At 39.4% G+C, this 25626-nt stretch overlaps 1 protein-coding gene across 1 annotated transcript in view; it reads left to right on the forward strand.

The window, feature by feature from the left end:
* The window catches only part of LOC124878850 (A disintegrin and metalloproteinase with thrombospondin motifs 20-like), a 142756-nt gene that overhangs the window by 39305 nt on the left and 77825 nt on the right, over nucleotides 1-25626 (forward strand). The window contains exons 10-11 of the mRNA XM_047382995.1: nucleotides 3341-3482; nucleotides 5848-5952. Of these exons, the coding sequence (XP_047238951.1) occupies nucleotides 3341-3482; nucleotides 5848-5952 (247 nt within the window). The remainder of the gene's footprint in view (nucleotides 1-3340; nucleotides 3483-5847; nucleotides 5953-25626) is intronic.

A 25626-nucleotide genomic window follows, 5' to 3' on the forward strand; every position in this document is an offset into this window, starting at 1 on the left:
CTGTACACCTCAGACTTCCAGTACAAGACAGAATCCTGTCATCTGCAGAAATACTCGGATGATTCTGCAGTCGTGGGGTGGATCAGAGATGGACAAGAATCTGAGTACAGGAAGGTGGTGGACCGCTTTGTGGTATGGTATGGAAACAATCATCTAATTTTGAACGTGACTAAAACAAAGGAGATGATTGTAGATCTTAAGAGAAACAGGAATAAGTCAAAAACTATTTATATCATGGGAGAAGAAGTGGAGGTGGTGGAGGAGTATAAATACCTCGGTGTTCACCTGGACAACAGACTAGAGTGGAGATGCAACTGTGAAGCCATCTACGAGAAGGGACAGAGCAGACTGTACTTCTTGAGGAAGCTTAGGTCCTTTGGTGTTTGCAGCAAGATGCTGCATATCTTCTATAAGTGTTGTGGAAAGTGTGATCTCTTCTGCCATCATCTGCTGGGGAAGCAGCATCAGAGCCAGGGACTTAAAAAAGCTCAACAAGCTGATAAAGAAGGCTGGTTCTGTTCTGGGGACTCCTCTGGAACCTCTGGAGATCATTGTGGAAAGACAGATTCTTCATAAAATGAAGAACATTATGGAGAACCCTGAGCATCCTCTTCATGAGACTGTCCTACGACAACAGAGTGTCTTCAGTCAGAGGCTTCTTCAGATCTGCTGTAAGACGGAGCGCTACAGGAGATCCTTCCTGCCCACAGCCATCAGCATCTACAACGTCTCTTTGAAGAAACCTTCACAATGAGCTACAACAACATTTCAATTCCCTTTGGGATTAATAAAGTATTTTTGAATTGAATTGAATTGAATTCTCCTTCCCTTTATCTCATTCTTGCTGTTATTATGTGTGTCACATTCCCACACCTGTAAGTTGATGAAAAGTGTTCAGTTGTACTGCAATGTTACTGTGTGGCCACATCAAAATAATAAACCTATTCATTACTTTTCTGGTTCTGCATTGGTTGATTTAAGCCAAAGCTATGAGATACAGATTTAAAATGCCATTTCCAGATTGTTGACACTCCACGGTTTTCCCTGTACTTGATAACACAGTGCCAGGGAGCAAAGATACAGCAATATCCTTAGATAAGCACTTCCTGCTGCCCTTCAATCTAGGAAGGGTCATAGGACCATTTCCAAACAAACTGTCCATCATTTTGTGGAGGGAAATATTATTTACAATTAAAAATATTTAAGAAATTTGGAAGTTTTCGTTGTAGTGGAGGTCCAAACAAATTCACCCAGGTGACACTGATTACAAAAAATATTTAAAAAAAGCCTAGAGCTCCAATTTAGACCATACAGGTTGAATGTTCAGGTTCATCACTTTAAAATTAGATAAACACTAAACAATTGTGCCTCATTTGGAAAGTTGTCAGTAAAAACATTTTCCTCTAAAAATAGTATGGCTGCATGATTTAGGTGTGGAAGATTGCAGATGAATGAGCCACAAGTCCTCTGAAGTGGGGTCCATTGTACTGAAGAGACCAAAGTAGTGATATTTGGTCATAATGCCCTGGACATTTTGTTTGATGTAAACCAAATAAGACACCTCATACCAGCTGTCAAGCATGGCAGGGGATAAATAATGATATGGGTTTGTTTGAAACCACAGAACCTTGTGGTCATTAAGTCCACCATAAAATCTTCTGTGTACCAAAGTATTCTACATTCAGAAGTAAACCCATCTGTTCAGATAACCAAAGCTTTGCAGAAGTTTGGTCATCAAGCAGACAGGTTTCCTAATAGAATGTCTGTGTGGGAAACAGTGCAACAGACCAATGAAGTCGTGCAGAAAACATTCAAGTTATTTCTGCTAAAGTTGGTTTTGAAAGCTACTGACAAGCTACTAAAGATGTCCCCTTTTCAAAACGTTGGGATGAAATGACCAAAACTATGAAAGTATTCGCCAAGTAGCTAACTGACAAGCCCCCGACAAAGTCCAGCTCTTTATTGTGGCAAGCTAACTGAATAGCCAACATGTCTCTGTAGAAAATAGTTTAATCTTGAATAGCTTCTCACAGCTTTTGTGCTTCTGCTGACTTTATTTTAAACCCCTCACTGATACTGGAAATAGCTGCATTCAGTGAATGTGTCCACATTAAAGACTGTTGTGGTTAGCACAACCTGGTAGTGTACAACTTGTATGTACAATCTGTTATTGTTTAGCTTCATACTGCATGACAAGTGCCCAGACTCCATATAAGACTCTATATAAATTTGTAATTAAACTCAGATTAAAGTCTCCAAAAGAGAGAGATGTGCTGCTCTAGGGACCTTTCCAAAAAAAGTTTATATTTCCCTTTCGAATTGACCACAATGACCCCTTCTGTCTCTGTAATAATCATTTGGGTTAGGACACTCAGATGACAAGCTGTTGAAAGACACTGCAATATAGAAGGGCTTGTATGAGTCTTTAACAAGCTGCCCTTTATTTTTCATTAACAGTACCTTCCACCACTGGTGTAGTCTTCATATACAGTCCTGCTAGCAGGCAGCGTAGGCTGCAGCTCCATACCTTACTGCTGGAAATGAAAGGACAAAGACACAAAGTGACTGAAACCCTGGATAATCCTGTATAATTATTAGCCTGTCACATCAGCTGGTTGCTTTGTGGAGCAGGTGTTTTAGCTGCTCAATCCAGGATGAGATTTGTCAGAGCAGTGCAGACATGTTGTGTAATTACACATCTATACATGTCTTATCTGAGGGTTTCCTTTTTTTCCCAAAGTAAACAAAAAAAAGAAGAGGTCCTTTGTTGCTTGGCTCACTTTGCAAATATGTTTGACTGGTGCCTTTTCACCGCCATGCAGCCTGATGATTGTACATGTTGGCTGCTGGTGCGTATATGTTCTTTCCAGCTGTGCCTTTGTTGTCTCTGTTACTGTTCTGTGGCCCACGGTGGTGTTGATTTACAGCACAATAAATTATTATATAGAAATATTCACAAATTTATTTAACTGCCCTTAGGATCAAAATTGTCAGAATATAAATCCTGTTCACTGATGTAAAATGCTGTTTTAAACCCTAAGAAATCTAAGTTTATTACAGACAATATTTACCAATAGACTTTAAGGAATTAATCTCTTTAGGTAACTGTCCAGACCACCCACAGAGGAAACATATCTGATGATGATCTTAGACAATGACAGAGACATGTTTACTTTGCCTTTATGTCAGACATGACACTGAGATGTTCAAGCTTTTTAGGGTCATAAAATACTCTATTACCTTGCAGTTTCTCTGTGAATATGCATTTCATGTTAACTATAGTAAGGCCTAGTGCTTTTCTCTTTAATTTTCTTTGATATACGTTCTTTCTGTCTGCCAGCACTGGATACGGGGAGTGCCTCCTGGATGAGCCTGTGGGCAGAACATATGAGCTTCCAAAACTTCTCCCTGGTCAGATCTACAATGCCAACAAACAGTGTGAACTGATGTTTGGTCCTGGTTCTCAAATTTGTCCCTATATGGTAAGTTGACATGCAATAAAATTAAGGAATAAAGTATTTTTTAAAATTAATCAAGACCTTAGAACATTACGCCCAAACCTATTCATATTCCTGACAAAGAAGTTGGTTTTTGATAGGAAAGGAGACAGGCATCTCTCAAAAGAAAATTAAATAATGTAAAATGTGTATAAATTTAGCCAAAAATTTGGGTTAGGACACTAACCCATGTGTATGTGTGCATTTATTCAAAACTGGGTTCTCAAAATTTCTTTATACGCTTTTCAATTATCAGTTGAAAAACCTCCTAAAGACGTATGACTAATGCTTGGCGTTACTGTATACTTACTGCTATCACTTTCTTTTCATACTAAAGCAATTGTGACTTTGGGATTTTATAGGTCATTAAAGGAAAGAAAACAGATGTTTCCAAGAGACAATGAGAACTGACAACATAATGAACACCATTGAAGAAGCAATAATAGGCAGATTTCCATTTTTTTGACCAATTTGTGAAACAATCACTGAAACATTCAGATTTCCTCATAGAAATTTTAGAATGCATTTAAATTAGATTTACCCTAATCATGCCTTTCCTGGCTGATTTTCTTTGAGGTCTAACTTGCTGATTCCAAGTTTGACAAATGTAGAATTTTTGACCCAGGACTTTGACCCATAGATAGTTTTGAATCCAACAGAAAAAGAAAGAAATTACAATATTGTCCCCATTTATACTTGAAAGCATATGTCCCTAACCTGTATTTGGTTTTTATTAAGTAAAAAAGCCAGAGAGTGGTTACATTTCTTAGATTCCATGCAAGTATTGATTAAGAAGGATTTTTCCATTTTTGACCAGCTGATTAGAAAAAATGGCAGATTCTAATCTCTGGCAGATTGACCAGTACATTTCATTTATCTATAGGCTACTCTATCATGGAAATAATAATTAAATACAATGATACAAACGTAATATTCAAAAATTCTTTTCTAAGAAATGTTTAAAAAATAACTTAGATTGTTTCTGTCCCAGATGCATTTAGAGTGGACAATCCCACAGTCAGTTGTGATTAGATGCATCTGTATTAATGATGTTTTTCAGGAGAAATGAAGAAAGGCTTCGTAACAATAAATGAAAGGATCACAAAAACCTTTTCAGCTGAGATTTGTTTCACTGCTCCAGGCAAAGCTCATTTGTATTTACAAAATGACAGTAATGATACAAATAAAGGAAATCTACCATATCCTGGCTGAGTAAAATTACTTTTGCCGAATACTCTGTCCATTAGTAAAAATAATTAGTGAGTGAGTTAGATAGAAATGGGCATGCGAAGTTTAGAAGAGGCTGAAACACAATTGTATTCTAAAAAAAGGTTTACTGTTAATGTTTTAAATTTCAGTCCTATTGAATCCTAGTCGTCATCTCAGTATCGATGTGTGTTTGGATGCAATATTTGGTTGGCTGTAATTTCAGGTGCATCACTGAAAACTCTGCTCTCTGATAAATATGTCTGGCCAGTTGGATGTGCTTTCAATGTCCTTTATGTAGAGTGTAGGGAGGAAAATGTGGGTTTATCATGATGATGTTGTCATTGCAACATCACAGCAGACAAACTGGGGGGGGGGGGGGGTGTCATCCTAAAAAGTAAATTCAGCTGACGAACAGCGTGTTTAAGCAGTTTTAAAAATACATTTGTGCTCGACTTTTTGTCTCGTGCTCCTGTTTATTATTTTTGTATTTTTAGGTTCGATATGATGCACCATCACACGATGTGAACACTTGCAATTTCTTCCACAGATTTGAAAAAGTTCCTGTGTAGACAAACGTTTTATTTGATGCATAGTCTGAGTAGGATTCAACCACGTAGACGTTGATGGTACTTTGGTTGATACGCATTAGTTAGAAGTTATAAATACATCATTTTGTTTGAGTAAACTAAAGTTTGCACTCTGACCTTCTCCATTTGTAGTCTTGTTTGAGTGTGGTGGAGGACCTAAATACAAGCAGGAGGCAGTCAGGAGGCAGTCTGGATTAATGTGAAATTTGACAAAAACAAGGAAACAAAAGTCATAAAACCTTTGAGTTTAAGGCAACTGAAAAAAGAAAATGAGCAACATAAACCCAGAGAAACACAAGAAAAAGGTAGAGCAGTAACTAACAGAACCTGATTAATGCAAAAAATGGACTAAAAGACAAAGGGACCAAAATACCCTAAAATAAAACATGAGAGGCCCAAAACTCAAGACCTAGAGATCCTAACACTAGCAATACTCATCAGGTGCCAAAAGTTACAGGTAAAATGTTTAAGTTTCAAAAGATTGTAACAGTAGTAGGCATTTTTTTGGCCTTGTCAATCCAGGTTTTACAGTGAATTGTTTTTAATTTTCACAGAAACAGTGCAAAAGGTTGTGGTGCACGAGCGCTGAGGGGGACCACAAAGGTTGTCGCACTCAGCACATGCCTCTGGCTGATGGGACTGACTGTGGTCATGGAATGGTAAGTTATTCTAAGTATATGCAGCATACTGTTTTTAATAAACAAACCACAATGTATGGCTTATAGTGTGAGGTCTGATCTGTTTAGCTGAAATAAACTCATATACACTGCCTTGTGAAAATATTTATACAGTTTGAACTTTTTCACATGTCAGGTTACAACCTCAAACTTCGGTGTATTTTATTGGGATTTATGTGACATACTGTGAAGTAGAAGGATAAGCATACAAAATCTGAAAAGCGTTTTATGTACATATATTCCGTTTTTAGTCTGATAGCCCTCAATAAAATATAGTGGAACCAACTGCCTACATAAATTACCTCATTAGTAAACAGAATAGGTTTCAGAGGTCCTTGAAAGTCAGGGATAAAGTTGTGGAGAGGTTTAAACAAGTGTTAGGTTACAAAACAATTACAACATAGTATACCCATTTGGGTGGCCAAATAACCTTCAAATATTTTTTGTAAAAATACCAAGCTATGAGTTTTTCAACCACCTGATCAGAATTAAAAAAGAGACAGGAGGAAATGATTGTGATTAGTAATGAGTTAAAAAGTACTTCTCCATAACCTGAGGGAAGGATTTTAGAGGAAGGGCAAAGTAATGGAGCAGACCGCAAAGATGGTAATCCAAATGGAAAATCGGGATTCAGCTAAGAATCTCATGTGATAACCGACCGCAGCAACACCTTGATTTGTTCCTAAAAGGTAAGCCATGTAGTCTGGTAGGTCTTCAACAAGCAGGCTTTAGGGAGTCTATGGCAGTGTGGAAGGCAGTTCAGCAGATCATTTGGAAGGATTTGATTTTTTGGATAAAACCATACCATAAATGTAGGATGCAAAACTAGCCAGCTGTGACTTTACCTTAACCTGTAACCACTGGGCATTGCTTAACATTTACACAGATTACAGCACCAAATATATTTTCATATGACAGAATGTGAAAGACATTCATTTATTAAGAGACTGACATTGTTGTAATGGTGTTTAAGTATACAAAGGAAACAAAAAGTGTCATAATCCACACCTGTTTTGTGTTTTTCTGTTAATTGTACCAACTTGTTCTTCATGTAGTTCTCTTAATCCTGTTGGATTTAAGTTTGTGTTTTTTGTTCCTTGATTGTCGGGTCGTCTGTTTGTTCAGCTGCTTTGCTGTTTATCCTGCTTTTCCTGTTAGTCCTGGTTCCTGAGTTTTCCTTCGTTTCCTGTAGGTTTTAGTCTTTTTATTAAAATGTATCCATCCTCCATGCACCTGCAGATGTCCTGCTACCACTTGGGTTCTTTGTCACCTCCAATCATGACAAAAAGTCATGGCATCGTATCTAGAGGTGCGCAGAAAATCCACAAACTTCAGTGTATTTCATGGGGATCTTCTGCGACAGTTCAACACAAAGAAGAGCATACCTGTAAAGCAACAAGGGAAAGAGAACATGGTTTTCAATGGTTTTACAAAGAAAATTCTCAAAAGTCTGACTCCTATATGTTTTCACACCCCTTTTCTTTGATAAAACTAGATAAAACCTAGTGCAACTAGCTGTCTTCCGAGGTCCTATAATTGTGACTTCATTGCTTGTAATTTAGTCTCAGTATCAATACACTTGTTTTTTGAAGGTCTCAGAGGTTTGTTAGAGAACATTAGTGAACCAACAGCATCATGAAGACCAAGGAACACAGCAGCCAGGTCAATCATAAAGTTGTGGAGAAGGTTTAAGCAGGGTTAAGTCCTAAAACAATATCCCAAGCTTTGAATATCTCACACAGTCCAGTTCAATCCATCATCCACAAGTGGCACATCTCCAAATCTACTAAGACATGGCAAACTAGTCTTAAGCCCCTTTTTAACTGTTATGTACTCAACTCGACTTGACTCCGCTTGGTTTTAGGGTTTTCCATTAGGTACTTGTACTTGGTACCAGCTCCTTTTTTAGTGTGTTCTCCGCTGGGGTTCTAAGCGTGCTGAGTCGAGCTGAAAATGTGACATCAGAAGACTACCGGACTCTGATTGGCTAGGGGGTGGTGTCAGTGGTTAAGTCATGAAAGCGACTCCATTATAAGATTTAAACCATTTTTAGGAAACTCAGTGACTGAGTGTACTCCGAGCTGTAAGAAAAATTGCAACTCTTGAATCAACACCATGGTAAAAAAACACACTGTAGACATATTTGTTATAGGTGCCTAATGAGAAAATACAGAGGCAGTTAGATGGTGGTTTGTCGCATACAAATCATGGCATGTTCTCAGGCCGCCTTGCAATGATGACCCCGCCCACATTCAGGTGGTCCCCCGTTCTAATGGAAAATGACAGAGTTGTGTAGATCTGAGTAAAGTCGAGTTGAGTTGAACCAGGTAATGGAAAAGAGCCAAAACAGGTCGGGAAAGGCAATTATTAATCAGAGAAACAGCCAGGAACCAACTCTAAAGAAGTTGCAGGGATCCACAGCTCAGGTGGAAGAATTTGCCAACTACTAGCTATGCAATCCTCAAATGTGGCCTTTATGGAGGAGTTGGCCATGAAAATGTTTTGTTAAAGTTTGTTATATAACATATGAGTGGACACAGCAAACATGTGAAGGAAGATTCTATGGCAAGATAAGACGAAAAAAAAAAAACTTTTGTGATGGATAACTAACTCTGCACATCACCCTCTAAACACACCATCCCCACGAAGAAACGTGGTGATGGGAGCATCATGCTTTGTGGAAGATTCTGTTTATTAGAGACAAGGACATTACACAGAGATGGTGGGAAGATGGCTGGAGCTAAATGGAGGGAATCCTGAAAGAAAACCTGTTAGAGGCTGAAAAAGATTTGAGACTGGGGTGGAGGTTCACCTTCCAGTCGGACTTTGACCCTAAACATACAGCCAGAACTCTAAATGAATAGGTCAGATCAAAGCTGATTCATGTGTTAGAATGACCCAATCCAAGTCCAGACCTAAACCCAATTAAGAATCCTTGGCAAGAGTTGCAAATGGCTTTCCATTGAATTTTACTGGGCTTGAGATAACAGGCAAAAATGTTGAACTCCAGCAAAGCTCATAGAAAAATACCCCAAAGGATCCGCAGCTGTTATTGCTGTAAAATGTGGTTCTGGAAATTATTTACTCAGGGGGGCTGAATACAAATGCATGGCATGCATATGTAAAAAAAAAAATCATTTCCCTGACAGTTTACAAATTTGCAGTACTTTGTGTTTGTCTAAAAGCAGAAATCAACAAAGTACATTAAGGTTTCTTGTTTTAACATGACAAAAATGTAAAACATTCAAGAGGTTTGAATACTTTTAAAAGGGTCACATTGCAAAAAATAGAGTTGAGATCAAGTTTTTTTTTTCTTTTTGCACGCTGACTGAAAAACATCTGTATCTCACACAATGAATGAATACACTTAGTGATCCTGATGCTGCAGAGTGAAATTTGAAATGCTTTACTTTATTATTCATTCTGTTTTCTTTGTAAAGAGAGCCATGTTGCATTTCAAACAAAACACATTACGGACATATGCCAGACTTCACATGCAGCGCTATTTTGAATTTTGACGACCTTCCCTGTTCTGTTTCTCTACTAACAAAAAGGAATAATTAACCTTGCTTTACTTTGCTGCCTGCATTCTGGTAGCAGAAACCCATGTAAGGGAAGTCAGGTGATGGCAAGAGTTGGAAACTTGAAGCTTTACCCTCCTGTGTTGTTAAAGGGGCCCCCCACCCACTTTTAGCCCGCATGTTCTCCTCGCTCTGGGACCCTATGCTAATCAGAGCTGAGGCGGTGGGTCACTCTCTGTGTGTACATGGATGGGAAGGCCAGAAGGAGAGGGAAGCTGTGAGGGGTGAAGGAATGAGAGAGAAAAATGAAAGACACAGTGATGCAGGGAGGAGGGATTGTTTTAAAGGAACATACCGCCTGCTGTTCACAGTTTAGCTACCTTGTTTTGAACCTGTGACCCTAAAACCTATCTAAAAGGCAGGTGATTGGGTCAGTGGTCAGGCTGTAACAGAGACCAGGCGGAGGGCAACCAGTGCTCTCACAATGGACCTTACATCAGTGGTTCTGCAGAGCAAGAGATAGAAGAAGAGGAGGGAGGAACCAAAAAATGTTGGGCTGGTGTTAGCATTTGGAATATACATGGTGGGGAGAAGGAGAGAGAGGAAGAGAGAAGAAAAGCCCTCTTCTCTCCTTAACCTTTTGGCCTTTATGAGACTTACAATCTGGTCCCATGTTACGTCTCATATCCTTTCATCTGGCTCCATCTCCTTCCTTACCATGTTAGGACTAGCAAAGAGGAGTTAACAGGGGATGGCTAACATCTTAATCCAACTGCAACAACCAGTCTAAACAGTAATGTGCCTGGACTGAAGGCTCCATTCTGCTCTCATCATGTATGTGGGAGAAACACATGAAGTGTAATCAACCTTAGTGCTTTTCTTTAAGGAGATACAACTTCTTAACCCCTTTGAAACAGACGGGGATAGATGTTGTTTTTACTGGGATAGATGGTTTTACTGATGGGTGGTCTTCATCTGATTAGTTTCGGTTAAATAGGCAAACTCATTATGGTGAGGGATGATACACATCAAGGAACAGGACATTTTATTTTCCCATCTGGTTTTATGTAGTTTCTGCCTTGAGCAACTATGTTTTTCCTTGTAGGACCAAACTTATCTTAAAAATGTAATAACATGTTTACTAATTTGTTACTATTTTTATAGTAACACTTTAAATGAAAGGTTTTTCTTGTGTTACTTTTTTGACTAAATGAAAGCTAAACTGATAATCTTTGCTGGGCTAAGGAACCATATTCTTATAATTGCATTATCATTTAAATTGTTAAAAATAATTATTAAAGCCTGAACTTAGATCTGTAGAAAATACAATAGATTTTTTGGCAATGTTATGGACTTTTTTCAATAAAAAAGAAGCGCATTAAAAATCCTTGAAATAAACTCTTCTTTTGATGCCGTGGCTTAATCTCACATTGCGAGTTTTAGACAAATTCAACATATATTTGAGCACTATGAGGAATAACGTTTAGTGTGGAAAAAACACCAAACTTTAAAGATCAGGTTAGTTTTTTTTCAAGTGACTTGTGCCGCCCTAATTTTAATGCTTTGTACAATCCCCTTATGGCAATAAGACAGCGGTAACATTTCACAATGTTGGTGCACACAGAGAGAGGCCTATTTGACCATTGCTCTGTGCCTAATCTCTCCAGATCTTCCAGAGCCCTGGATCTTTTCTGATGCTTTGGGACTGTGATGGTTATGGTGAACCATTTCTGTGTTTTTTAGGTCATATCATTATCCGGCAGATGATCCAGGAAGAAACATATTTAGTCTTCTGTCAGATTTCTGCCAGATTTATATTTAGAATGCCATGTACACTAGTAAGGTTCCTGAAGCGCAAAGTTCCCGTTAAAGTTGCAGTAGTGTTTCGGAAACTCAAAATGAGATGGTTGGACAGAAAAAACTTTTTCTCTAGCCTTCCATCCCAAAAAATAGTTTGGTCGCTTTACTTGGCGAGCCCAGGATTTCAATCTCTGCTGCTCCAGCAGAGAGTGAATCAAACATCCTCCTCACTATGGGAACCTTGCCATCACTCATACTCCACCACTTTTAATGTATTAATTGTTGCCCCGTTTGGGCTTGCAGAGAAGTGTAGATGAGTATCTATTGTTTTGTAGCCTTTTCATGACTAACGTAGATCTACACACATCTACCCTAATTGAATGGCATGTTCACTTGCTTTTCTCATTTTGAAGAGTGGATAAAAGAAACGGTCCTCTGTTTCTTATTTTACTGCAGGGAACCTGTTACTCATAGATTACTAATTCAAAGCTTCTAGACTCTGATCACTTGAAAAGTGTTAAGAATAGATTAAGATCAAATGCCTTAAGTGCATTTGTTTTATAGGAGTGGTAATAAGCGTTGTACTGACAAAGTATTAAAAAAAACAATTATTTTTAACATGTCTTTTTTTCCATGAATGAATAAATGTACTCAAATTAAATATTTTTCATTCTTTAGTATAAAGTCATGCAGCTGCTATAAAAGTTTTTTTCTAAGGCTTGCATTTCATAGACATTGAAACTTGTGAAGTCTCTGATTCTCTCTGTTTTTGTCCCTCCTCTTTCCTCTTAATATTTTTGCCCTCTCATTTATACAATAAACATTTGGCTTTAATAGAGTTGTGTATAACTGTAGTCAGAGCTATAATTATCTTCCCTGTTTTTGATATCAGATGAAAAAAATCAAAACCTATGAAATCTATGTGTGAATATGGAAGCCATTTTTAAACTAGAAATGTTCAGAACGCTTAAAACCTTTATAGGCATTTTTTTTTTCTGTGTATCTTATTTTCTCAGTTGTAGCACTTCTTTTGTTTTCAGCACTGAGGCCCTGGTTTTATCTTCATTCAGGGTGGTGTTTGAAGTAGCGCAGGTTGAAAGAGATGAAGACCCTGCACCAACACTCACCTGTCCATACATGCGCTCTTTAATGTGGTGTTATTGTGTGGCGGGCTTGAGTGTCTGTGAGTGCGATTGTGCCCATCCTTAGGCCTGCACTGTCTAAAAGTCTGCACATCCAGATGAGTGTTCATAGTTCTTTTGTGTCACTATGTTCTGTATGTCTATCTGGGCTTTTTGTCACAGTATCCCGCTGGTATTTTTTTCCCTCTTCACCTAACAAAAGTATTAAAAACTTTTCACATTTTGACACTATACAGCCACAAATGTGGTCTATGTAATAGATCACAAAACAGTACTGTGAAGTTGGAGGAAAATGATGCATAGTTTTCAACATTTTTCAACCTGAAACTGTGGTGGGCATTTCTATTCAGCCCTTTCATTTTTAATCTGACTGATGTTTAGAGAACATTATTCAACAAACAATAATATGAAGACCAAGGAACACAGAAGACAGGTCAGGGATAAAGTTACGCAGATGTTTAAACAACATCCCATGTTTTGAATATCTCACTGAGCACTCTTCAATCCATCATCTGAAAATGGGGAGAGTATGGCACAACTGCAAACCTTCCAATACATGGGCCTCCACCTGAACTGACTGGCTATTCAAGGAAAGCATTAAATAAAAACACCTTTCGTAACTCTGAAACTTCTGGAGTTGCAGAAATTGCAAATTCGGGTTTCAACAAATGTGGCCCTCATAGAAGACTGGCAAGCAAAACCCTATTGATGAAACAAGAAGCTCTGCTTGCATTTTGCCACCGGCCATTTAGTAGAAACAGCTAAAATGTGGAAGGAGGTGCCATGGTCAGGTGAGACCAAAACTGAACCTTTTATGGTCTTCATTAAATACTATTTTGGGACAAAACAATGAACACTGGGCACATCATCCTGAATTCACCATTGCTACTGTGACACATGTATGGTTGCTTTTCTTAAGTAAGGACAGGGAAGGCAGTCGGAGTTTATTTATTCATTTAATATTTATTTCATAGGGACAGGAGCAATACACCTAGATCATTACCTGAAAATAATCTCATGCCTGCATTACAGTGTTTATAGCCATGGATAGTTCGCAACACCCGTCCCTAGAAAGGCCTTTAACAATTAAATTAAATGGAAAGTGAAACTTAACAGTAAATACAATAGTTGAAGGATGGAACCAAATACAGGCTAATCCTGGAAAAAAGTTGTTAGAGGCTGCAAAATACTTTATATTGAGCTGGACGTTCGCCTTCCAGCAGGACTGCAACCTTAAAGCTAGAGTTGGAACTAAAATGGTATGGTTTAGATCAAAGCACATTCATGTGTTAGAATGGCACAGTCTTAACCTTAATCTAACTGAGAACCTGTGGCAAGACTGATATTCATACATGCTCCCCATGCAACCTAATAGAATCTGAACTATTTTACACAGGAAAATAGGCATTTCAGTCTCTTTGTGCGCAAAGCTGTAACATACCCCACAGCACTTGTAGCTGTAATTGAAGCAAAAGGTGGTTCCCAGGCGAACCGAATCCAAAACAGGCCACATGTTTAAGATCCTTCTCTGTAAAAAATGAAAGCCATCTATTTTTTGCTTCTACTTTAAAATTATGGCACTTTTTTTCTGTTGTTCTATCACATAATATTTCAATAAGATACACTGACGTATGTGGTTTAATGTGAAAAATATAAAAAAGATAAAAGAGAACGTATACTTGTGCAGTTCCTGTAAATAGGTTTTCTTAACACAACCTTTGACCCTCCATTTCAGTCTTTTCTAGAAAGAAGACATGATGTTAATGTTTTAGGCTTTACATGTATGGGTCAGTTTGTTGCCTCCTAGGTGTGATATTTGGAGGATTACAACTGTGGCCTCTCTTGGGGGGAAAACTACAATAGCTCTGGGGATTGTGTCTTGCCTCCACAGATCCTCTTCCAAAACCAGTTTTGGGGCCCATATTAGACCAAAACAGTGGCATCATTCAAAGTGATTACACACTATGTTATAAAAAGCAACATTTCTAAATGGGCTTCAACTCCTGAGCCCTGGTCGCCTGGGGAGAGTGTTTTTGTCCGCACCGGTTATGAAACAAATTTGTGACCGCATTCGGTAATTGAGGTCGAAGCCCAAATAGTGGGAAACAGTCTTGTCCTCTAAATGACAAAAGGGTTGAGAAAGAAGAGTTTGTTTGTACACTGCTTAGTTACAAAGGGGCATCAGGCACAGTCGGAGTTCAGATGTAGTTTTAGCCCTCTTTCTTCCTCTTTCATCTCTGACGCTCTTTTCTTCTCCTGCCATGCCCTCCTCCAGAACTTACTCCCTTTCTGTTGCTTTCACAGCGCGCTGGAGCATGAAATACGGTCACATGACCTTTCAGCGGTGCGTTTGTGATCTGACTCAGTGGGCCGCGCTCTAACAAGAGCATCCCATCACTTGTTGTCTATAAATACTGTCACCATCCCACCACCCCATCCTCTCTTATTCTTCTATTTATCCACTAGCCCTTCCCTTTTTAGTTGCTCCCGCTGCTAGGGTTTTTCTTCCTTTATGTCTGAATCTTTGTGTTGGTGTATGATAACAGGCGGAAACATACATTGCTAAATTAATTATTTGTAGGTGGAACATAATTTACTATGTGATTTTAATTGGTTTCAGTTATGTTATTTTATTTTTTTCATTTTATTTAATGACAGTTTAAGAGCCCTTAGCAAAGTTTCTCAAACCCCTTGAACATTTCCACATTTTGTCATGTTACAACCACAAACTTCCACGTGTTCTATTTGATATTTATTTGAGACGGATTTTATGTGAGACGGATTTTTATTATAGACGGTATCACATATGGTGGCGTCTTCTTGGCTGTACAGGATTTTATTTAAGGGTATTAGATTAAAGGGGGCTGAATAGAAATACACACTTCTCAGTTTTTGTCTTTGTAAAAAACTGAAATGTGAATATTTTTGGAAGAAATGTTAAGGGATGGATCCCTGGAAATACTTCATTAATCTGGACTTCTTGTTTTCTGAAGTGTTTTTTAGCAACACCTAATTTAAGCCTACCTGAGCATTTAGAGTGAATAAACAGGACAGTACTTTTAATTTCCAAAACATTCCCTGGAAAAGAATGACGACCCACTCCGGTTTCAGCCAATTAATGAAATCGTCAGGTCTTGAAAAGTGAGGCTGGGGCAGAGTGGAGCCTGTTGGCAAGGGTGGTGAGTGTTGGCCGGAGTTCCTCTGGCAGCCTGACAGACTTGTCGAACGACAAGTCCCTAGATGGGACGTGTGTTTTGTGTGTATCGTTGTGGTGTGGGAGCTTGGGATCGTGAGACTGGTATTGGTGTCACTTGAAGCTAATCTCTGGATATTTGCAGGATGTTGCCACTGTGATTCGCCATCATCACAGACATATCTGTGGATTTGGCCTAACAAGAGGATTGTTGTTTTAGCAGCCTCTGGGTTTGCTGATGGAATTATTGTGTCCGGTAGCCACTGAGAGCAGCTTTCATGTCTGGCTGTGTGGAAGTGGAGATGTGCTTTTGTATGATTACAGTGTAATGTGTTGCAGTTATGAGTAGTCCTCCATTGGATAGGGGATACATTGTTTTGGCAACAATTACAGAATGACAGGAAAATTATAACAGGCTGAAAAGATACAGACTCCACATGCACATATATCATAATCCCTGTAATATTAAAATAACAAATTGTAACAAATACTTGTTTTACATTAATTGAAAAGAAAAGAAAAGAGAAAAAAGAAACATAATTCCTAAAGTTAGGTTTCTACCATTACCATGAGAGATTTTGTTTGAATAAAACTTTCACAAAGACATTTCATGCTGTTAGGTTTCAATGTATTGAACTTTTGTTTTAGTTAATTTTTTGCAGGGTTGACTTACATCAAAACTGGTGTTTTGACAATGGTGTTTAGGATCAGTGTTTAAAATTATAGTCCATTCTCTTCAAAAGGGTGTCCAGTTCAAAGACCTTTCATTGTCTGTAAATGAGAGCATCACTATATCGTTACAGCCAAAAAGGAATATGATGGATAGGCAGTCATTCACAACAACTTTGCTTGTATTTTGACTAGAAAAGTTGTCTGGTGACCCTAATCGGAGTATTATCAGCTTTATCTACCAGTCGCGCTGGAAACTCAAAAATCTTTTTTTTTCACTGATCATTTACTGATCATTTTTTTAAACAGTGAATGCATAATGTTAACTCTACTAGGTCCATTTGAAAGCAACACTCTGGTGTGGAAGTTGTACATAGTTTGAGAAGATTTAAAGTTAGCTATTTTCAGTATTAGTGAGGTGTGTAAATTGCACACAGAGGAAACAGAGATGGAAGAAAGATGGAAGATCACTGTATTTTCTACAACATGTTTGCGTTTCAATCAGGCAGCAAAAGAGTGAGAGAGAGCGAGGCCTAAAGCAGATAAGAACAAATCTGAATATATTACATTAGAGTTGTTCTATTTTATCTTTTCAAGTTTTCAACCTCTGTCTGCTATACTTGGAAATGTTAGCAGCTTTTTACATTCTCCACGACAGTCTTTCTCAACTGGTGGGTCCCCACTCAAAGTGGACTTGTTATCAGTGGGTCACGGACAAATCCTGCTTATTGCCAATATAAGATGCTGAAGACAGGTTAAATGTACAGGTCCTTCTCAAAATATTAGCATATTGTGATAAAGTTCATTATTTTCCATAATGTCATGATGAAAATTTAACATTCATATATTTTAGATTCATTGCACACTAACTGAAATATTTCAGGTCTTTTATTGTCTTAATACGGATGATTTTGGCATGCAGCTCATGAAAACCCAAAATTCCTATCTCACAAAATTAGCATATCATTAAAAGGGTCTCTAAACGAGCTATGAACCTAATCATCTGAATCACGTTTTGTTGTTTTTCTTCCTTCTCACTTCACACCCTTTGTACAAAAAAACGGAAGGTAATTATCTGACGGGGAATAAACAAAGCCAGTAATATCGGCGGGTGTGAATCCACTTTGAAATAACAGCTGTCATTTGACTTATTTCCAGTCTTCAGCGAAAAAGGAGCCACTCAAAGAATCCCTGCCTATCACCTCCCACCAAGTCCTAACATATGTAAAAGTGAATGGTGGCTTATTAGAAAGCAGCTGTGGTGGTCCATATTCTCCCACACTGATAGGTGTATCTAGGTTTTAAAAATTTTTTTTTTCTCTTTGGATCAGTGGAGAGCTCGCTGTCAGCATTTAGAGACGTATGTGCACACATAATTCCCAAGCCAAATATTGTATAAAGGTTAAAGAGTACACCCTATCCATGGCCAATAGAAAAACAGAACATGAAAGGTGATGTCTTCTGGAAATGGCCGTGTTAAAATGAAAGAGCCGAGTCCGCTGCCTTCTCATTCCAGATGCATGGCTTTGGTTCAGAAATGAGATGCTCTCTACTGTAGCATTCTGACAATTACAGACTGCTTTCAAACCAGCTTAAGAGCACAGAGCAGATGCTGTTGTACTTGTTGCTCCCTTTGTTGCATTTGGGTTAGATATAACCACTCTCTCTACAGTCGTGTGTCATATGGGTGCACTTTAGACTCTTTAAAAATTTAGCTAAGAACCAGGTGATGAAAATGTGCAAGATGCATGCATAGCCCAAATCTCTCTTTGATTATGCACATATTGATATGTGTTGGGAAGGAGGAGTGGAACTCCTTATTTAAAACACATGCTTGTCACAGCTGGGAATGCTTCTCCCAAAGGACCTTCAAATGTCTCACAAAATACCCAAAATCTTTCTTGGAAAGCGTCTGTACTACTTATTTGAACTTTGCGGAATTCCTACCACCTCAGTGTTTTTAAAGTGTGTTTACACTCTTTTAGAAGGAGGAACTGGCCATGGCCCCCAGATGTCTCAGGACCCCTTAGCATTCATTCATTCCCTCCCCCTAACACACATTCAGTCCTGCGAACACTCACAGTTGTTCGCATGCTCACATTCACATACATCACCCCTCACAGATGTTTTTTCCCTTTCTGCTGCCCCCTTTCCTCCTTTTTTTCCTCTTCCCACATCACCTTTTCAAGCCACACAAAATGACTGTAAACACAAGCTGTCAGCGGGGATAGTGGAATGCCTCAGAGGCTTACACAGTCTTTTGCTGCTCCGTGACAGGCAGTCTTCCTTGTGTTTGACAGGTCCCTGGGTCCTTCTGCCTGGTTGCACTGTGGTGGTCTCTAAATGGCTTTCGCAATTTCCCATTAGGAGGATAAGGGGGATGGGTGGAAATGCTTAGGTCTGGCTTGACAGTCACTACGTTGGTTTGGGGGGAGGGGATCTGTGAACTTAGATAAACTCTGTTGTTAACCTTTGTATTTCCTTTAAAATAAATGTTATTTTGTTAGTACTCCACAAGCTCGACATACAGGTCCTTCTCAAAATATTAGCATATTGTGATAAAGTTCATTATTTTCCATAATGTCATGATGAAAATTTAACATTCATATATTTTAGATTCATTGCACACTAACTGAAATATTTCAGGTCTTTTATTGTCTTAATACGGATGATTTTGGCATACAGCTCATGAAAACCCAAAATTCCTATCTCACAAAATTAGCATATTTCATCCGACCAATAAAAGAAAAGTGTTTTTAATACAAAAAACGTCAACCTTCAAATAATCATGTACAGTTATACACTCAATACTTGGTCGGGAATCCTTTTGCAGAAATGACTGCTTCAATGCAGCGTGGCATGGAGGCAATCAGCCTGTGGCACTGCTGAGGTCTTATGGAGGCCCAGAATGCTTCGATAGCGGCCTTTAGCTCATCCAGAGTGTTGGGTCTTGAGTCTCTCAACGTTCTCTTCACAATATCCCACAGATTCTCTATGGGGTTCACGTCAGGAGAGTTGGCAGGCCAATTGAGCACAGTGATACCATGGTCAGTAAACCATTTACCAGTGGTTTTGGCACTGTGAGCAGGTGCCAGGTCGTGCTGAAAAATGAAATCTTCATCTCCATAAAGCTTTTCAGCAGATGGAAGCATGAAGTGCTCCAAAATCTCCTGATAGCTAGCTGCATTGACCCTGCCCTTGATAAAACACAGTGGACCAACACCAGCAGCTGACACAGCAGCCCAGACCATCACTGATTGTGGGTACTTGACACTGGACTTCTGACATTTTGGCATTTCCTTCTCCCCAGTTTTCCTCCAGACTCTGGCACCTTGATTCCCGAATGGCATGCAGAATTTGCTTTCATCCGAAAAAAGTACTTTGGACCACTGAGCAACAGTCCAGTGCTGCTTCTCTGTAGCCCAGGTCAGGCGCTTCTGCTGCTGTTTCTGGTTCAAAAGTGGCTTGACCTGGGGAATGCGGCACCTGTAGGCCATTTCCTGCACACGTCTGTGCACAGGGGCTCTGGATGTTTCTACTCCAGACTCAGTCCACTGCTTCCTCAGGTCCCCAAGGTCTGGAATCGGCCCTTCTCCACAATCTTCCTCAGGGTCCGGTCACCTCTTCTCGTTGTGCAGCGTTTTCTGCCACACTTTTTCCTTCCCACAGACTTCCCACTGGTGCCTTGATACAGCACTCTGGGAACAGCCTATTCGTTCTGAAATTTCTTTCTGTCTTACCCTCTTGCTTGAGGGTGTCAATAGTGGCCTTCTGGACAGCAGTCAGGTCGGCAGTCTTACCCATGGATTGGGGTTTTGAGTGATGAACCAGGCTGGGAGTCTTAAAGGCCTCAGGAATCTCTTGCAGGTGTTTAGAGTTAACTCGTTGATTCAGATGATTAGGTTCATAGCTCGTTTAGAGACCCTTTTAATGATATGCTAATTTTGTGAGATAGGAATTTTGGGTTTTCATGAGCTGTATGCCAAAATCATCCGTATTAAGACAATAAAAGACCTGAAATATTTCAGTTAGTGTGCAATGAATCTAAAATATATGAATGTTAAATTTTCATCATGACATTATGGAAAATAATGAACTTTATCACAATATGCTAATATTTTGAGAAGGACCTGTACAGTGCTCTATCTACGTATACCACCTACACCTTTTAACCTTTTGTCACGTTACAATCACACACTTCTTATACATTGTGATTTTATATGATTGACCATCACAAAACAAAGTTTGGAAGATACATCATAAACCATAAATTTAGCAGTTTAAGAGCAGTATTAATATGTTTATGTTTTAAAAACTTAAATCGCTCCTATAATAATAAATATTTTATAATAATTAGTCTCACAAATCTATCCTAATTTAATCTGTAGTGTACATTTTCTTTGTCAGAGAGCTGTAATTGTACACTTTAAAAAGGAATGAGAGGAGTATAATAAGAAAATTTATGTATTCTCATAATCCCAATATTAACACTAACACCAGCATTTTGCATCTCACAGAGCACTGTTCCAGCTATCATTCAAAAATGGAAAGCGTGCAACTGTAAACCTACCAAATTATTGCCATCTACGTAAATGTACAGGCTGAGCAAGGAGAGCATTAATTAGAGAAGCGGCCAAGAGGCATATTGGTGACTTTGACGGAACTGCAGAGTTTCAAAGCTCAAGGGGGAATCTATTGAAGGGGCAAATATAATTTGTGTCTTCTACTACTCTGGCCTTTGTGGAAGAGTGGGAAGAAGTTTGCAGCTTCCCAGAAGCTGTGTAGGAAGCACAGCAGACATGTGGAAGAAGGTCATCTCTGGTTAGATAAGAATGAGATGGAGCTTTATGGCCTACTTGTTAAAAGCTGTGTGTGCTTGAAAACTAACAACTATGCACACATCATCCCCACCGTAAAACTTGAGGATGGTAGCATCATGCTGTGGAGATGTTTTTCTTCAGCAGGGACAGGGACACTGGTCAGAGTTAATGGGAAAACAAAAATCTCCTCAGCCAGAACTACGACAGAATGGTATAGATTAAATCTTATTCCAGTGTTTGAAGGTTAAAGTCCAGGCATAAATCCAATTTAGAATCGGTAGCAAGACACAAAATTTGCTGTTTAGGGACTCTGTCCATCCTGTCTGAATGAACGAGTTATTTTTTTCAAGGGATTAGCAAGCAGTAGAAAATGGTGAAAAATACTTGCATTTACTTTTGCATGAAAAGGTTGTTCTGCAAACAAATTCATTGCACATTTTTCTGATTTGTATTTCTAAACATCACAAACCTTCATTTGTCACATTGGTAACATTAAATGTGAAACAATGTGGAGTAAAGTATAGGGAATGGAAACACTTTGTTTTGCTTTGCTTTTTCTTCTGCTGATGCTCAACTAACAAAGAAATGCATCTGCGTTTTTGATGTGTGAATGGATGTTTCATCACATTCTTGTCAGTACGTTTTGATAAATGACTGCTCTGAATCCAGATAGATAATGCTCCAACAAAATTATTAGCACCTGAAGTTTGCATTTCCTGTAGGCTCAGACGTCAGAACTGGGCCAAGAAATATTTAGGAAAGCAAATCTGGATTTTGTAAACATTTGGAGGTTCTGTAACTCTTAACACATGTCTGTGAATGTGCACAGAATTAACACTTCACCATTAGAAACTGTGTTTTGTATAAGAAACATGAAAACTAAGCCAGCATTCAAGAGAGAGGCAGTAGTGCCAGGCTTTCTAAGTGTTTAGCTGGTTTTGTTTATGATAATGCTGTTTATGTAAGTCTTTAATCTCAGCGCAATTATATATTACTCTAACCTTTTCATTACAATGAAAAGGTTAGAGTAATATATAATTGGGCTGAGATTTATATCTAATATTCTCTCAGATTAAATTCCCCAAAGCAGCTACACACAACATTATGGGTGACATACCAGAGTTCAAAAGAGGACAAATTGTTGGTGCACGTCTTGCTGGCGCATCTGTGACCAAGACAGCAAGTCTTTGTGATGTATCAAGAGCCACGGTATCCAGGGTAATGTCAGCATACCACCAAGAAGGACGAACCATATCCAACAGGATTAACTGTGGACGCAAGAGGAAGCTGTCTGAAAGGGATGTCCGGGTGCTAACCCGAATTGTATCCAAAAAACATAAAACCACGGCTGCCCAAATCACGGCAGAATTAAATGTGCACCTCAACTCCTGTTTCACCAGAACTGTCCGTCGGGAGCTCCACAGGGTCAATATACAGGTCCTTCTCAAAATATTAGCATATTGTGATAAAGTTAATTATTTTCCATAATGTTATGATGAAAATTTAACATTCATATATTTTAGATGCATTGCACACTAACTGAAATATTTCAGGTCTTTTATTGTCTTAATACGGATGATTTTGGCATACAGCTCATGAAAACCCGAAATTCCTATCTCACAAAATTAGCATATCATTAAAAGGGTTTCTAAACGAGCTATGAACCTAATCATCTGAATCAACGAGTTAACTCTAAACACCTGCAAAAGATTCCTGAGGCCTTTAAAACTCCCAGCCTGGTTCATCACTCAAAACCCCAATCATGGGTAAGACTGCCGACCTGACTGCTGTCCAGAAGGCCACTATTGACACCCTCAAGCAAGAGGGTAAGACACAGAAAGAAATTTCTGAACGAATAGGCTGTTTCCAGAGTGCTGTATCAAGGCACCTCAGTGGGAAGTCTGTGGGAAGGAAAAAGTGTGGCAGAAAACGCTGCACAACGAGAAGAGGTGACCGGACCCTGAGGAAGATTGTGGAGAAGACCTTGGGGGACCTGCGGAAGCAGTGGACTGATTCTGGAGTAGAAACATCCAGAGCCACCGTGCACAGGCGTGTGCAGAAAATGGGCTACAGGTGCCGCATTCCCCAGGTCAAGCCACTTTTGAACCAGAAACAGCGGCAGAAGCGCCTGACCTGGGCTACAGAGAAGCAGCACTGGACTGTTGCTCAGTGGTCCAAAGTACTTTTTTCGGATGAAAGCAAATTCTGCATGTCATTCGGAAATCAAGGTGCCAGAGTCTGGAGGAAGACTGGGGAGAAGGAAATGCCAAAATGCCAGAAGTCCAGTGTCAAGTACCCACAGTCAGTGATGGTCTGGGGTGCCGTGTCAGCTGCTGGTATTGGTCCACTGTGTTTTATCAAAGGCAGGGTCAATGCAGCTAGCTATCAGGAGATTTTGGAGCACTTCATGCTTCCATCTGCTGAAAAGCTTTATGGAGATGAAGATTTCATTTTTCAGCACAGCCTGGCACCTGCTCACAATGCCAAAACCACTGGTAAATGGTTTACTGACCATGGTATCACTGTGCTCAATTGGCCTGCCAACTCTCCTGACCTGAACCCCATAGAGAGTCTGTGGCATATTGTGAAGAGAACGTTGAGAGACTCAAGACCCAACACTCTGGATGAGCTAAAGGCCGCAATAGAAGCATCCTGGGCCTCCATAAGACCTCAGCAGTGCCACAGGCTGATTGCCTCCATGCCACGCCGCATTGAAGCAGTCATTTCTGCAAAAGGATTCCCGACCAACTATTGAGTGCATAACTGTACATGATTATTTGAAGGTTGACATTTTTTGTATTAAAAACACTTTTCTTTTATTGGTCGGATGAAATATGCTAATTTTGTGAGATAGGAATTTTGGGTTTTCATGAGCTGTATGCCAAAATCATCCGTATTAAGACAATAAAAGACCTGAAATATTTCAGTTAGCATGCAATGAATCTAAAATATATGAATGTTAAATTTTCATCATGACATTATGGAAAATAATTAACTTTATCACCATATGCTAATATTTTGAGAAGGACCTGTACATGACCGAGCTGCTATAGCCAAACCTTTGGTCTCTCATGCCAATGCCAAACGTCGGTTTCAATGGTACAAGGAGCACAAATCTTGGGCTGTGGACAATGTGAAACATGTATTGTTCTCTGATGAGTCCACCTTTACTGTTTTCCCCACATCCGGGAGAGTTACGCTTCTTTGGGAGAAGCCCCAAGAAGCACCCAGACTGTTGCATGCCCAGAGTGAAGCATGGGGGTGGATCAGTGATGGTTTGGGCTGCCATATCATGGCATTCCCTTGGCCCAATACTTGTGCTAGATGGGCGCGTCACTGCCAAGGACTACCGAACCATTCTTGAGGACCATGTGCATCCAATGGTTCAAACATTGTATCCTGAAGGCGGTGCCGTGTATCAGGATGACAATGTACCAATAAACACAGCAAGACTAGTGAAAGATTGGTTTGATGAACATGAAAGTGAAGTTGAACATCTGCCATGGCCTGCATAGTCACCAGATCTAAATATTATTGAGCCACTTTGGGGTGTTTTGGAGGAGCAAGTCAGGAAACGTTTTCTTCCACCAGTATCACGTAGTGACCTACCCACTATTCTGCAAGGAGAATGGCTTAAAATCCCTCTGACCACTGTGCAGGACTTGTATATGTCATTCCCAAGACGAATTGACGCTGTATTGGCCGCAAAAGGAGGTCCTACACCATACTAATAAATTATTGTGGTCTAAAACCAGGTGTTTCAGTTTCATTGTCCAACCCCTGTAGGTACTGCATACTGTATTTCCATTTCTGTTTTTAATATGCATTGTGGAGATTAGAGATGCATTATTCGGAAGTTTATGGCTGATTTCTGATCTCCAGATTATGGCCAGTTCTGATTTCTACATGAATATTTTAAATTGATACCAAAGGTTTTGTCTTGCTGCTGAAATGTGCTAAAACAAATACACTTGCCTTGCCTTACTGTTTTAAAAAGTCTTTAGCAGCTTATTTTAGCAATATGTATAGTTAGCTCAGTTGGCATAACTAAAACAGCAGCCTAAGTGTGTATTCCCTATAGTAGTGTTGTCCAAACCTTTTGTCACGTGGCCTAAAATTTGCAAACGTACTCACGGGCAAAAAATATTAGATTTACTCATCCATTCATCCGTTGTCTTCTGCTTGTCTGAGACCGGGTCATGAAAGCAAACAGGTCCAGGAGGAAACCCCAGACATCCCTTTCCCCAGCACCATGCTCCAGCTCATGCTGGGGGATCCCAAGGCATTCCCAGGCCAGACAAATTGTTTAGCTTTTAGCATCACAAACAAAGCAAAACATCATGAAATAAACAAAATTTAGATTGTTTCTTTTTTTTTGCCCAAACACAACCTCATACATGAACTGTTCAGAAGAACAGAAGTGAAGAATGGTCCAAAGGGCACTGGTTTGTGTAGCAAAGGTGGTCAGGTCTGGCCACATGGTGGGCAGCAAACAAAGAAGACGTGGCGGC

This window comes from Girardinichthys multiradiatus, chromosome 2 (assembly GCF_021462225.1).
Source record: "Girardinichthys multiradiatus isolate DD_20200921_A chromosome 2, DD_fGirMul_XY1, whole genome shotgun sequence".
Taxonomy (NCBI): Eukaryota; Metazoa; Chordata; class Actinopteri; order Cyprinodontiformes; family Goodeidae; genus Girardinichthys; species Girardinichthys multiradiatus.